Raw genomic sequence first — 13842 nt, 5'->3', positions numbered from 1 at the left:
GTCCACGGTCTCTCTGTCTCTTTGTCTCTCATCTTCTCTTTATCCCCCTCTTTCTTAATCCACCTCTGTTGTCTCTGTCTCACTCTGTCTGTCTCTCTCTGCCTCTGTCATGCTCTCATATTCTCTCTCCTTCTCCCTCTTATTCTTTCTTTCTCTCCATCTCTGCTTCCACTGTCTCTCTGCCTCTTGCTCCTGGTTTCTTTCTCTCTCCTCCTTCTGGAGATCCTTTTCACTCAGCTCTCACAATCAGTAAACACCCTCACCATGGCCCCACAACACTATCTAGTGTTTTACTTTCAAGAGTGGAGAGTTAAAGGTTGTACATCAGTGCTTAAGTTGCTGTGAATGTACGGAGAAGCACAAGGATGCACACATCTATTATGTATGCACTCAAATGTACATATATGATGTAGAGAAGGATACCAAGATCAAGACACAGACTGAGATTTAAACTGAAATACATGCTCTTCTCCTGGGGACTGGAGGCTACTAGAATTTCCGGGAGGTTTAGTCAGGTTGGTGAAATTACCTCCAGCTCTCTCTCTCGCATCAGCACAGGGGATGATTAACAAAAGGCCTGGTGGCCCCCGCTGCTGCACACCCTGAAGAGAGAGACACAGAGTGATCTTGCTGCTTTGCAAAAACCCTGGGCACGAGCTCTCTCCCAACAAAAGTGATTGGAAGCAAATCAGGCAACTTGAACATGGGCTCTTTGTCTACTTCAGTTGCCTGGAATTCAGTTCTAATGAGGCCAAGTTCACAAACTTGCTTGCTCTCTCTTGTTTTGTTTGTTTGTTTTTCATTTTTCAGATAGCTTTTGAAAAGAACTCAAACAATGCGTGTTTATCGAGAAACAACAGCAAAAACTACAAACAAAAAATATCACCTGTAATCCCAACATTCATCATAATCATAGGCAAACATTTTGAATCGTACCCTTCCTGTATTTTTTTTTACGAAAGTGGAATTTTATAGTACACAATAAATTTTTTCTAAAATATTGAGCTCCTACTATTTCTAGGTATATTTCTAGGGACTTGGGATATATAAGGGAAGAACATAGGCAAAAACAACCTTGACTTCATGGGGCTTGCAATTTTTAGTGTGTTTTTTCTCCCTTTCTGGTATTTTGTGGAAGGTTTCCCAACTCAATATGCTATACATATTTACTTAAGCAATCTTTTAATGGATGAATATTCTACAACACTCATGGGCAAAGTCAAGGGTTGTTCATCCTATGTGAAAAGCCAGTTTTCCCCATGGAAATAGCAAATAAAATAGCAAATATTTAGTAAGCACTTGTGATACTATGATTTATAATAAGAAAGATATATTTGGTCTTTGTCCCCATTTCTGCCACAGAGCTCCTAAAACCCTTGGAATTTCCTGTAAAGAGAGTGATAAAGGTGTCCTTTGTTATGTTAATGAGGTGACTTTTAGACAACTGAGAATGGGGCTGGTTGCCAGAAGAACCAGTCATGTGATTAGAGGGTTGGAATTTCCAGTGCCACCCCCTGGACCTCCAGGGAGGGGAGAGGGGCTGGAGGTTAAATTGATTGTCAATGGCTAATGATTCAATACGTCATGCCTCCATAAGAAACCCAAAGGACAGGATTTGGAGAGCTTCAGGGTTGGTAAACACATGAAGATTTGGGAAGAAGAGCATGCACGCCGAGCTCCAAGAGGGCATAGAAGCTCCTCTCTGCCTCTTCCTCATACCTTGCCCTGGACATCTTTTCAATTTGGCTGTTCCTGATATACCCTTTTATAATAAACCAATAATCTAGTAAGTAAAATGTTTCTCTGAGTTCTGTGGACCTCTCTAGCAAATTAATTGAACCCAAAGAGGGGGCTGGGGAACCTCCTCTCTATAGCAAGCAAGTCAGAGGCACAGGTGACAACCTGGGCTTAAAACTGGCGTCTGAACTCAGTCCCAGTTTGTGGGACTGAGCTCTTAACCTGTGGAGTCAGGTAGACAGTGTCAGAATTGAGTTGAATTGTAGCACAACCCGCTGGTGTCTGAGAATTGCTTGCTGGTGTGGGGAAACTGCCTCAGTACCCCTCCCCACCCGCGCACACAACAGAAACTGGGTCCAGAACCGTATTACAAGTATTATATGCAAAAGCTAAAGATGTTGAGCGGAACGCCAGAAAGAGTAAGACAGGGTCCTGTCTCTCATTATAAGAAAATGGAACTGGAGTAAAAGAACATAAATGCAGAAACAGAAGCAACATCATGAGCAATGTATTACAAATATCTTTTAGTAGGCCATGCTTGAATATTATTAGTACCAGTACTAATACTAACAAAATAATGGTGATAATAACAATAATAATAATAGCTAACCCTCATTGATTGCTTAGTATATGCCAGGTCTCACTTTAAGCATTGTTATATCTATTGTCTCCTTTAACCACCAAGAAAGCATATAAAGGGGCAGGCCCCATGGCTGAATGGTTAAGTTCGCGTGCTCTGCTGCAGGCAGCCCAGTGTTTCGTGGGTTCAAATCCTGGGCGCGGACATGGCACCCTTCATGGAGCCACGCTGAGGTGGCATCCCACATGCCACAACTAGAGGGACCCACAACTAAGAATACACAACTATGTACAGGGGGGCTTTGGGGAGAAAAAGGAAAAAAATAAAATCTTTAAAAATAAGAAAGCATAAAAAGAGTATACCATTTTTATTTCCATTTTACAGATGAGGAAACAAAGGTACAAAGTTATAAAGTTAATTGCCCAAGTTCACATATCTAGTAAATTGTGGAATGGGAATTCAAACCAATCACTAAACATTATGTTATATTTAAAATAAGTGCTCTTTTAGTCAATCAAGACATGTCTTTCCCATGGTCATATGGACAGCCAGGAAGGATAATTGTCTAGAATACATTCAGTGATAGAAATATCACCATCTTGCAGGAAGGCATAATCTTCTTCTGCCCAGGGGAATGTGTGCTGTCCCATGTAATCATCTCTCACTCTCCCACAGAGCCTTCCACAGGTTTTCACCACTGGGGTCAAAGTTTCTATTGAGAAGCTGATAAAAGCTGTGGGCTTCAGCTCTCCATGGGAAAAAACAAAATATATTGACACAAGATTGTGTAGATAATGGAAGGGGCTCTTGGATCCCAAATTCACACACGAATCTTAGGGAAATGATATTCAAACTTTTGTGTTCCTAACAATCTCCTAGAGAGTTTAGAAAACATAAAGATTCCTAGTCCCCATCAGCAGATTCAAAAGTAGGTCCCATGAGGACAAACTCTGAGAAACACTGCCCCAGGTGCCCAAGGAGAGAGCCCATGGCTGCCCAGGTAAACATTCTTCCATCAATTCAGCAAAATGCAAGTTATGGTAAAGAGGGCTGCAAATAGGTTTCTAAGCAGGGTGATAACCATGTCTAAAATAGCCTTTTCTCCCCTTTAAGGATTCTAATCAAGAGTGTGTGTGGGAAATGCTGCCATGAGGGGAAGACCTTTTACTTTTAACTCCTCACACACATACACAGGCCCTGGAGCAGAAGGATGGATGGCCCACTATTTTGTATCTCAATAAACCCTGCCACTCTGGTTAGGAGAAGATGACTAGAGGCCTCAATCCATTAGCTGCAGGGCACAACATGATTAGTTGGTTGTCTGATAACATGATTCTTATTAGCACTTTCTTTAAAAAGTGTACAAGTTGTTCTACACTGTCACTCTAGGGTCATTAGCCAGCAGAGAGAAACCAACCAGCATATCCCACAATTCTTGCGGGGATAACAAGACCAAGACGACACACATTAATAACCCCAGGCGAGCCACTCATGGGGAGGGACGGACATTAGGGCTCTGATCCAGATGCGTCTTGGAGCAGCTTATTACCAAGTAAGGTGTATCAGGTGAGTTACCGGAGATCATTGCGATGTGAAAGGGAAAGCCCTACAATGGGATGCTCACGCCAAGAGTTCCCCTGCCAGCCCTCTGCACTGACCTGTGGTGTTCTCTCTAAAGAAAGTCAGAAATAAACCCTCATCAAGGGACAATGCGATCAAAAAGAAAAAGCTTTGGAGGCAGAAAGGGCAAAAATCATATTCCAGCTCTGCCACCTTCTACCTGGGTGACCTTAGGCAAGTTCATTAAGCTTTGACTTTCACAGTTTTAGAATGAGGATAATGATACCTAGTTCGTAAGGCTGGTGTGAGGATGAAGTGAATAATGTGGTGATGCTCTAGAATGTACTTCCAGGGAAGCTGTTTACTAAATTGGTGGTTATTTCTGTTATTATTGTTAAGAGGGACTTCTGTTATAATCAACATATCTTATCTTGCTACAGAGAGCTGTCCCTAGTCTTCAGCAAACTTTCCTTCCCCATGCCCACCCCCAACCCTACTCCCAAAAGTCAGAAGAAGTAGAAAAGGCAATAGCTGGTAATTCAATTATAATCTTGAGCAAATAAAACCCATTGGTATCAAACGGGACCCCTTCAGTTTGACTACAGTGGCTCCCAAACACTGACACTCTAGTTCCCTCGACTGAGACCATACTTAATATTATTTTCAACTAGATTTCATCTGTTAACAGTGAAAGAGCAGAAGGGGTGGCTATCTCCCTTTTCTCCCTCAACTCCCTGCCACGATAAACCCAGTCATAAGTAATCTTATCTCCGAAGTCCATTAGCAGGGGAACACATACAGTGGCTAGTTTGTTGCTGGAGACCTCCCTTGCAGAAAGTCCCACCATCTCTCTTTAAGGTCCCTTTTTAAAGGTTTAACCAATGCCAAGAGCGTGACTTTTGATGAGGCCACTTGCTCCAAAGCCCAGAACAGATGCCTTGAATAGCTGGGCCTAGAACTCAGGAGCTCCAGGGCCAATATCCATACTTTTTCCCCAAATGGCAAACATTATGGACACAGGTGCACAGGCTTCAGGCAAACCATGAGGCTAGGATGCAGCTGTTCTAACTCTTGCCTGTGGAAAGCCAGCAGTGGGCTAACCCAAGAATCAGTTGTACACTGTGACAAAACGTCTTTGACCCTCTTCTTCCACTAATTGACCTGCTTAACTCTAATCAATGCCTTGGTTTCCCTATTTGAAAAACGTAGATGATATTTGTCTTTCCTGTCTCAGGACTGTTGGGAGAATTAAACTGAAGTAATGTTCCAGTCTTCGAAAACTGAAGCATTTTACAAAGGAAAAAGGGCTATAACCAATCTAACATGGTATAACAACATTCAGGAGTGCTATAGAAATAGACACAATATCTTTTACACACGTGTAAAATTTCATGTGGGATTCCCTACAGAGCACTCACGTTCTTTTTTTCCCTACTTACAGTTTAGAATAGGCTCTGTTCTTTCCTTATAAACCTTACACACTAAGATTCCACTTTTGTTTCCCGCCAACTGTTTGACTATTCCATCCATCCCATCTGAGAAGACAGCACACTCCTCAAGAGTAACCATTACACCTCCACGGAGCCTGCTCCACCCCACACTGACCACCATCCCCTCTTCTCTGCTGTCCCCTTCGGCCACTGCAGCACACTGCTTGGCTATTTTCCCCTCTAGGACACACAGACACATTCTCCTCCCTTTCTAGCCAGAGATATAGGGCAGTAATTGAGACATACACAAAGACAAGACAAATATTTTACATAGGTTTAGTGACTTAACATAAGCTGGCAGGGAGCCAAATTAATTTACCCACCAGGCAGCCTGGCCAGTGATATTTCTAACCAAGAACTTTAAGAAAAGAAAATCCTTTTGAGAAAACTGTGTGTTGAAAATGTTAAGGTAAAAACGAAACAATGATGACTCCAGCTGGGATTTAATGTGCAAATAAGGCCAGCCATGCCTTTAAGTGACCTACAGGTTTTTATTTTCTTTGGGGGCATGGAACATACCCAAACTCATTAGAAGATGGATGTGTATATTTTTTGCTTAAATATCATATTTTAAAAACTCTTTGTAAGATTAGAACTTTAGTTAAACATAGTTTACATTTGATGTAGGCTAATTTCCTGGATATAGACAGGAATTTCTACATCTCTCGACCTTTATTCACACCACTCATTCATCTTAAAATATCCTTGTAATAATCTCCATCTCTTGATTAAAATTTTCTCTCCATTTCAAGGTTCAGCTGAAGCACTTTCTCTGCAATAAAGCTTAAAGACCTCCCCAGCCAGATGTCCATCCCTCCTCTGAAATCCTACAGCATGACATGCCGTCATAGGACACATCTCCCGCTGCCTCTTCAGATGATTCTATGGGTACAAGGCTGAAAGCACTCTGAGGGCCAGTATTACTTCTTTTCATCTTTGTGCATCGTTCCACATATAATCCCGTTATCAGTGCCTGACAAATAGTAGGACTCAATACATATTTGTGGAATTAAAAGTAAACATGCTTTATATAAGATTCTTAGCATAATGCTGCCACATGGCAATTTCTCCTTAAATGTGAGCATTTATTATTCTCTTAAATAAATTAGATAATTCCATCAGCTTTTGTGCCCTAGTCTATGAGTTTCTGGGGTCTCTCTTTAAAAGGATCCGGATGCAGTTCCCAGAGTCAAGATTCACGTCAATTTACTCTAGAAAATCTCACTAAATATTTTAAGAGATCTTTACTTTCCAATTTCATAATAAGCAATCTTTTGCCCAAAGAAACGAAATTCTCTAACATGAAGATGTGATATAATAAACCTAATAGACTATTTTTGCTGCAAATCCACACTGAAAGGAATGCCTGCTTGGATCACAAATGTCTTGATTTCCTAGATATGAATAGAAATAAAAACATGAACCATGGAAAAAGGAAGAATGTGAAATAAAAGGCTGTTCATTTACAGGTCAAAGGTATAGGTCACTGTGCCATTTCTGCATCTCCAACTCTCCCAGGGCATTTTATTTAAATGTAGTAGGTGCATAACACCTACAGGTTGAACAACCTATTAAACTAATTTCAGCCTGTAAGGGATTTCAATGGTGCTCTAGCCTATTAGTGTCATTTTGCAGACGACAAAAATTGAGGCCACAAAATTTTAACAGGCTATGACTACATATCTAATTTTTGTATTCAGCCAGGACTATAACCAAGGATTCTCAACCCAGCAGAAAATCATTTCTTCAACTACAATAAGAAGTAGCATTTATTAAGCACTTACTGTGTACCAGCCACTTCACATACATGACGTCAAATCTTCAGGGAAAAGCCTGCAAAAGATATACTCTCCCCATATTTTAGTTGAGGAAACTGAAGTTCAAAGACTTGAAGTGTTTGGCTCAAGGCAAAGTGCTGGTAAGCAGAACTAACATTCAAACTCAAACTTGTCTGCTTCCAAACCCACTGCCTTCCATGTCATCCCACATTAACATCCATTAATAGCACAAAGCACTGATCAGAGAAGGAATTATTTGGGCTTGCTACAGAAAGCTAAATCTTTCACCATTTTGCTTAAAAAAAAAGGTAAAAAAAATATTTCAAAATGTATAGCCAATGAAGTGTTCATATCCAACCTCGCTATAAAAGCAGATTTGTAACTAACTTAGAAAAGGAATCTATGCCTGAAGAACACCAGATCCGAAAGCTGAATGATGGCAAGGTATCTCGTGCTCAATGAATCACCAGGTGCAGATTCCATGTCTCACAAAAGATGAAGAGGTGGGCAGATAAGAGAACAACAAATCACTCCTTAAGGGAAAGAGAACAACGTGACAGGCACATGTGACAGTCCTTGCTTTTCTACAAAGAGATGGAGCTTCCAGATAAGACTATGCCCTCCTCCATCATCATCTGAAATCCACCCAAGATAGGATTATTTATAGTACAGATTCCAAAAGTCTGAGTTTCTCTGGCTTACATTAAAGTGTCTAAGCCAAGCGATTCTGTGGGATTTAGAGGGCAGATCCCCCAGTCTCTCCTTCACCACTCAACTGTTGCACCCTCTTGGCAAGTCATTTAGCTTTCCAAAGCCTCAATTTCCTTCTCTATGTAATGGGAATAATAACATCTACTGACAATATTTTTGTAAAAATTAAGTGAGATGGTGGCATCTACCAAAAAACCTGACCAAGGTTGGGACTCAGTTTATTCACTAAGGTTGGATGGTCCATGTCAAGTCACAGAACAGCTAAAGCAAAGAAGTATATGGAAATCAACCAGACCATCATGCTCTATGATAAATGCTGCAGTAAAGGTATCATAATGGCAAAATATGTCAAGCAAAAGCCTCTGTTAGCAAATCTTATAACACTATTTCCAGTGAGAAAGGGACAAGGTGGTGAACTGAAATATTCAAATTGACTCCAGCATAGAAATATGAAAAAGAGATATTAACACTTGCCACCTACCTATTCCCTAACAAGGATTTTATAAGGTTTAATGAGTGTGGCACTTTGAAACTCCTTGGAAATAAGGAATAAACACATGTCCCATCACACACACACATATATAGACAAATATATATTTTTAACAAACTAAGGATTACTATATAAATTTAGATCAGGGCACAGCATGCCTCGGATGAGTAGGGTAGGAACAATATGTTCTTGCTTATGACACCAAGCTCATGACAAATGATTCATACCCAGCACCTTTCATGCCAAAAGATCCCCCCAGGTGTTCCACCAACTCTGGCAACAGTTTCCATCAAGCTAGACTGCAGGATGAAGCAATCACATCACACCCACGGAGAAGGCAAAGCAGTCATGTCTTTACACAACTGCACAAGTCCAACGGCGGAGGGACAGGAAGGAGGAGGGAAGGGGGTGAGAGAAACATCAGAATTTCTCACAAGTTTGACAGGCAGCCTATAATTACCATACATTTACACTGTTAATGCAGGTGTTATTGGAATCAGGAGCCATACTTAGCAAAGGCTTTTTAGCTAAAGGTGAGACAAGTTCAGTTCCCTATTGTCTGTGGCCCTGAATGGGTTGAGGGAGGATTTACGGGGGATGAAATCAAAACGTGAAAAAAATGAGAGCCCCCAGTCCTGTCCTCAGGTGTGGGATAGCAGATCTCTCACTCTGGGGGAAAGTGAAGTGCTGTGAGAGGAGAGTTCCACACAGGTGTATGGCACTTTACAGTCACAATGCCCTCTATATCTATCTGGCACACAATTCTCTGTAATGAATCCGACAGGCATTGCCCCCATTTCAGAGACGAGGAAATTCATACTCGGAGTGCAATTAACTTGCCAAGATCAAACCACAAATAAGCAGAACTAGAACTCAGATCTCCACTCTGCTTTTCATGTGACAAAGTTGCCCAGAAAAGTTTCTTTCTGCCTTCTTTCCCTTTAAAAAATATTTTAAACTTTGTCCCTCCTAGGAATCTGGGCCAGCTTTGTTTTGGAGGACCTGGATAAAGACTACTGCTTTCTCTCTACCATTGATACGTATATACTAAAAAAAAACCAATGTGTGTGTAGGCAGCAGGATGGCGGGCAGAGGCGTCCTTACAGAAGAAGGGACTTCAGGGGATAGAAATCTCATTAGTAACATGATTTGAGTGCTCAAACCTTTAACATGCCTTGATTATTTCCTACATTATCTCAGACTCCCCTGCACGTTGCCTATGCAAGTGGTGACCCTAATAAGCCCTACTGGGTTTATAAGCACCATGCAGAAAAAAAAAAAAAGTCTGGCAGTGTTTGGGGCCATATCTTAAATGAAGTTTCAAATTTGCCAAAAATGTACTCTCCTTTTCTCGCTCTTTCCAAGCTCTTTCAAGAGATGAACTAAAGTAGGGGTCTAATGGGTGAGTGATATTTTACAGCTTGAATTACGTTAAAAGCCAGAAATATTTTGAGTCCAAAGTCCTTTACTTTTTGATACAATAAGATCTAATATGTTTGATGTGTTTGAAATCTCCCCTTAAAGCCAGAAGCTTCAAGTTAATCACTGAAAGCAGGGCAAAAGTTATTCAATCAGTTTAAGAAGATTCAAGTTCAAATTGCGGGATTAATTTTAGTGGTTATGATATAAAAGAGACGATAGTTAAGGTAAGGCGTGATGACAAGGGTCTGCAGAACTTGAATAAAAAGAATTTCGACTTCAATTATTTGATTAAACCGCTCCTGAGAACCACATAAAACCACAGCCTCAGTCACGAAGGCTGAATTGTAGGAAAAATCCTGCCGATGTTCTCAAGACAGAGACATAATACAAAACACTACTTATTACGATTTGCCTTAACACAGTTTATAACTATGCACCCATGAAATGCATAATGACAGAGTGTTATTTTTAAATGTTCACGACTTTCATTAAAAAGCTGACAGCGAACACAACTCACTGAAGTGGCACTTGCCTTAGGAAGGTTTCTGGCAATTACATCACAACCGAAAACATTTTGAAAGGTACCAGGTTGTATAGACGGTGCATATTACCAATACTACAATCTCAATAACGTCAGAGAAGCTGAACTTCAATTTTTTTTTCATTTTACCTATCCTTGGTTTTTATGTTTTTCTTGACTGCTTCATGGAAGCCAGAGAAGTTTCCACAGTTTTAAATAGCCTTCTGTTATCATCACCAAAGCTGGTTCTTTACTATTTCAGCTCATTGAAGTTTCCAGGTGCACTTTAAACTAGAATAGCTACCTAAGATTCCAGACATGCAGGCTTTTCCAAAAATCTAAAAGCTTTCCTGCCGTGGCCAAAGCTCACGGACTTGCACACACTCTCCCCAGCGTCAGCCTCCTGGAATCCAGCAATCCCTCTCGTCCCCTCAGAAAGGGAGAGCTAAGCCTTTATTTGTGCTCTTCACTAGAGGAGGTCAGGCAGTGGGGGAGAACAGGGAGTTGTTGTCACTGGGATATATCTGATCTCCCTGGGACGGATCATGCCAGAGAACAACCACTCATTCACAGGCTGGAAAGCCCCAGCTCTCAAAACACACTGGCTTGTGCCGTTAGAAGATGCTGGAGAGTTCCCGTCCTGAAACTTGCATCCACTTGGTCCCCAGAAACACAGAATACACTAAGGGCACCTTAGCCTCCACTGTGCATTGCATCTCTCTTCCCTTATGGGTAAGAGGAGGTTAGGAGCTCTGCATAAAAATAAAATTAAAAGCCTACAAATAAAGCCTTCTGGATTTTACTTGAGCTCATCCATTAAGTCTAGCAAGTAAAGGGAAAGTCACTTGAGAGAATGTCAGCCAGCCTGGAAATTTAACCCTTTCACCTCTGCATTCAGAATACTTTAACCCCCCTCTGCTTGCCTGGTCTTCAGATCCATACTACACCTAGGAGACCAAAGAAACAGGAAATAGGGATTCGCCTGCCCCATTACAAGCTTTATTCGGGTTTGGAGAGGACTCTGATGGTGCTGGGGGCTGGGGGTGTTTGGTCATCTAATAGGTAACATTAACTTCTAGGGGAGGTGAGCAAGCAAGACTTTAGTTTGCAGCATCTTTCAAGTCCAGAAAGCCCATTTCCCCAAGTTCTCCCTCAGATCACAGAGCCCACTTTAACCCTTTCCATCTCTCATTCCTTTGCCCTCAGTCTCATTCTACTCACGCTGCTGTTGTGGCCAGACCAGTGGACCATGGCTTGGTTGTGTGCTGAGTCGCCTGTCAGCGCGAACGTGGTGCTGGTCAGTCTCAGCTCCTCCATCCGGAAGCGAGTGGCTTTGTCCGGGTCCCGCTCCGGAGTCCCAGGCTCCTGCTGCCCTCCGTCCCTTAGCACTCCCCGGGGGCTTCTACTCGCGCCCTCTCCCCTTTGTGCGTTCTCCTGATCCGATCCACTCCGTCTCCTCCGGCCAGAGCGGGGAGCAACCACCATTGACCCCCCGGGGCCGGGGGCCCGCTCCAGGAACAGCGCTCGGTCTCCCGGGGCCACTGCGAACAGAGGGCGCCCAAGGAGGGGCAGGGGCGTGGCAGGAGCCCTGCCTCGCGCTCCCTGGTGAGGAAAGCCCCCTGGGGTCGGAGCCCAGCGCTGGTTCGGGCTGGGGTGCAGCGGGGGACAGCAAGAGCCGCCGCCGCAGGCGCCCGGGGCGCAGAAGACCAAGAGCCCTGCGCCGGCGAGGAGCGCGCTCAGCCCGGCTGGGGAGCCGCCGGCCGCGCCAACTTTTCCCATCGCAGGAGCAGAGAGGAGTGGAGAGAAGGTCCCGGACCGGAGGTGGCGGCGCGGGGCTCTCCGCTGGCCGGCTGTGGGGGCAGGCGCTCAGTACCCCAACTCCATCCAAGTTGGGCCGCGGCGGGGGCAGACGGAGACGGCGCGGGGCAGGAGGCTGCCGCTTGTCCAGGCTGGGCTGGTGCCGAGCGCCGGTTCGGACCGAGCGAGCAGCCGCCACGCGGGGGTGGAGCTGAACTGAAGTCACGGGCGGAGCGGGCGCTGGCGCGCTGGCAGGCGACGCGGGAGGGAGGGCTGGCGCTGCCGGGGCTCCCGGCGCCGCGTCCCGCTCCGGAGCTGCGCTGCGAGCTGGTGGCTGCGGGCACCCGAGGCGCCGCCGACCCTCCCCTTGGGCTCGCCGGCGCTGCCTCCGCCCGCTGCTCGCCGCCGCCCGCTCTGCGCCCGCGCGGCCGCGGGTCTCCGCGGTGAGCCCGCGCGCCCCTCCCGCGGGGGCGGCCAGCCCGGAGCTCGCGGAGTGGTCACTGTGTCGGGAATTTCCTATTCCTGTTTTATTGTTTCTATCAGTCTCTGTTGCTGTTTCTCTTTCCCTGGGTCTTTTCCAGTTTAGAAGGTAGGGATGGGTGAGCTCCTGCTCTTTCCCTTCTTAGTCTCGGTGAGTTGGCATCTGGATCTTACCTCGAGCAGAGTCTGAGTGTCCGGCCTGGGGGAGATCCCGAAAAGGCTGCAGCAGAGAATGATGTAATTAAATGATCGCGTGTGTGTGTGTGTGTAGTTTGGGGGGATTTTTCCATCAATTATCTGCTTAGACTCCTTTCCTGACCTCCTAAATCACCCACTTTGTCTGAATTCGATCTTCCTGATTTTTGTGGGCCTCTATCTTGGCTTCCTTAGAGACTACAAACTCACTGAGGACAGGAAGACCAAATTGGGAGCATCCTGGAAGAAGCGACCAACTTATTTTGTTTGCCATTTTGTCCCCAGTGCTTGACATAGGGCCCTACCTGATAGGAAATCTGCCAGTCGTTAATTCCATAAATATTTATTGTGAGTCTATTCTGTATCCAAATGCAAATAAATACAGGAAAGGAGGCATGGTGCTGTATTTATTCCGTGTCATTTGTGCCCAGCCCAGAGCTACTAACACATGCCTTAAGACTCTTATTAGCCAACTTCAAGTCTATGCTGGGTGCTCTACCACTAGTTTGCTGTGGGACCTCAGACAAGCGGCAATCTCTCAGCTTCCTACACTTTAAAATTAAGTGGTTGCATTAGATGACCTTTAAAATCCCTTCCAATCCCACAATTCTATAATTGTATGATTATAATGGCCGCCCAGCCCAGCTCCCCTGCTACTGTTCAAAAGTTCAGATGAAGATTTATAGTAGGTGAATGGGCTTTGAAAATTACAAAGAACTTCTCAAAACCGAAGCCTTTTTCAAATAGAAAGTTTGCTTCTAAGGGTTGAAATACCTTCAGATTTCTTTGTACTCTTCATGTGCTTAATAATACTGCCTTATCACCTGTTAACTGTTAAATTATTTAATGAATGTTTGCTGATTGAATAAATGAATGCCACAACACAATAGTACAATTTCCAGTTTCTAATTACATTTTTGTTCATTTCAACACTTGCAGAGGTAACCTCACTGAATACTCTGAATGCTGAGTTTGTGATGGAACCAACTTGAAAGTAACAGTGATGAGGATTACTCTTCAATTAATGACACCCCTTTTGATGCCTGTCCAAGAGGAATTTCTCTTAAATCAGTTCAACCCAG

At 43.9% G+C, this 13842-nt stretch overlaps 1 protein-coding gene across 6 annotated transcripts in view; it reads right to left on the bottom strand.

Moving 5' to 3' along the window:
• Positions 1-12503, bottom strand: part of SORCS1 (sortilin related VPS10 domain containing receptor 1) — a 476815-nt gene extending 464312 nt beyond the window's left edge. For 5 of the 6 annotated variants that reach the window (XM_070604487.1, XM_070604417.1, XM_070604337.1 and 2 more), the window contains exon 1: positions 11510-12501. In XM_070604487.1, the coding sequence (XP_070460588.1) occupies positions 11510-12067 (558 nt within the window). In that variant the 5' untranslated portion in view covers positions 12068-12501. Of the gene's footprint in view, positions 1-11509 lie in introns of all 6 variants that reach the window. The other variant, XM_070604587.1, reaches the window with a different exon arrangement.
• Between the last annotated feature and the right edge of the window lie 1339 nt (positions 12504-13842).

This window comes from Equus przewalskii, chromosome 1 (genome assembly GCF_037783145.1).
Source record: "Equus przewalskii isolate Varuska chromosome 1, EquPr2, whole genome shotgun sequence".
In the NCBI taxonomy this organism is placed as follows: domain Eukaryota; kingdom Metazoa; phylum Chordata; class Mammalia; order Perissodactyla; family Equidae; genus Equus; species Equus przewalskii.
The sequence above is the reverse complement of the archived record's forward strand: the minus strand, read 5'-3'. Positions and strand labels throughout refer to the sequence as shown.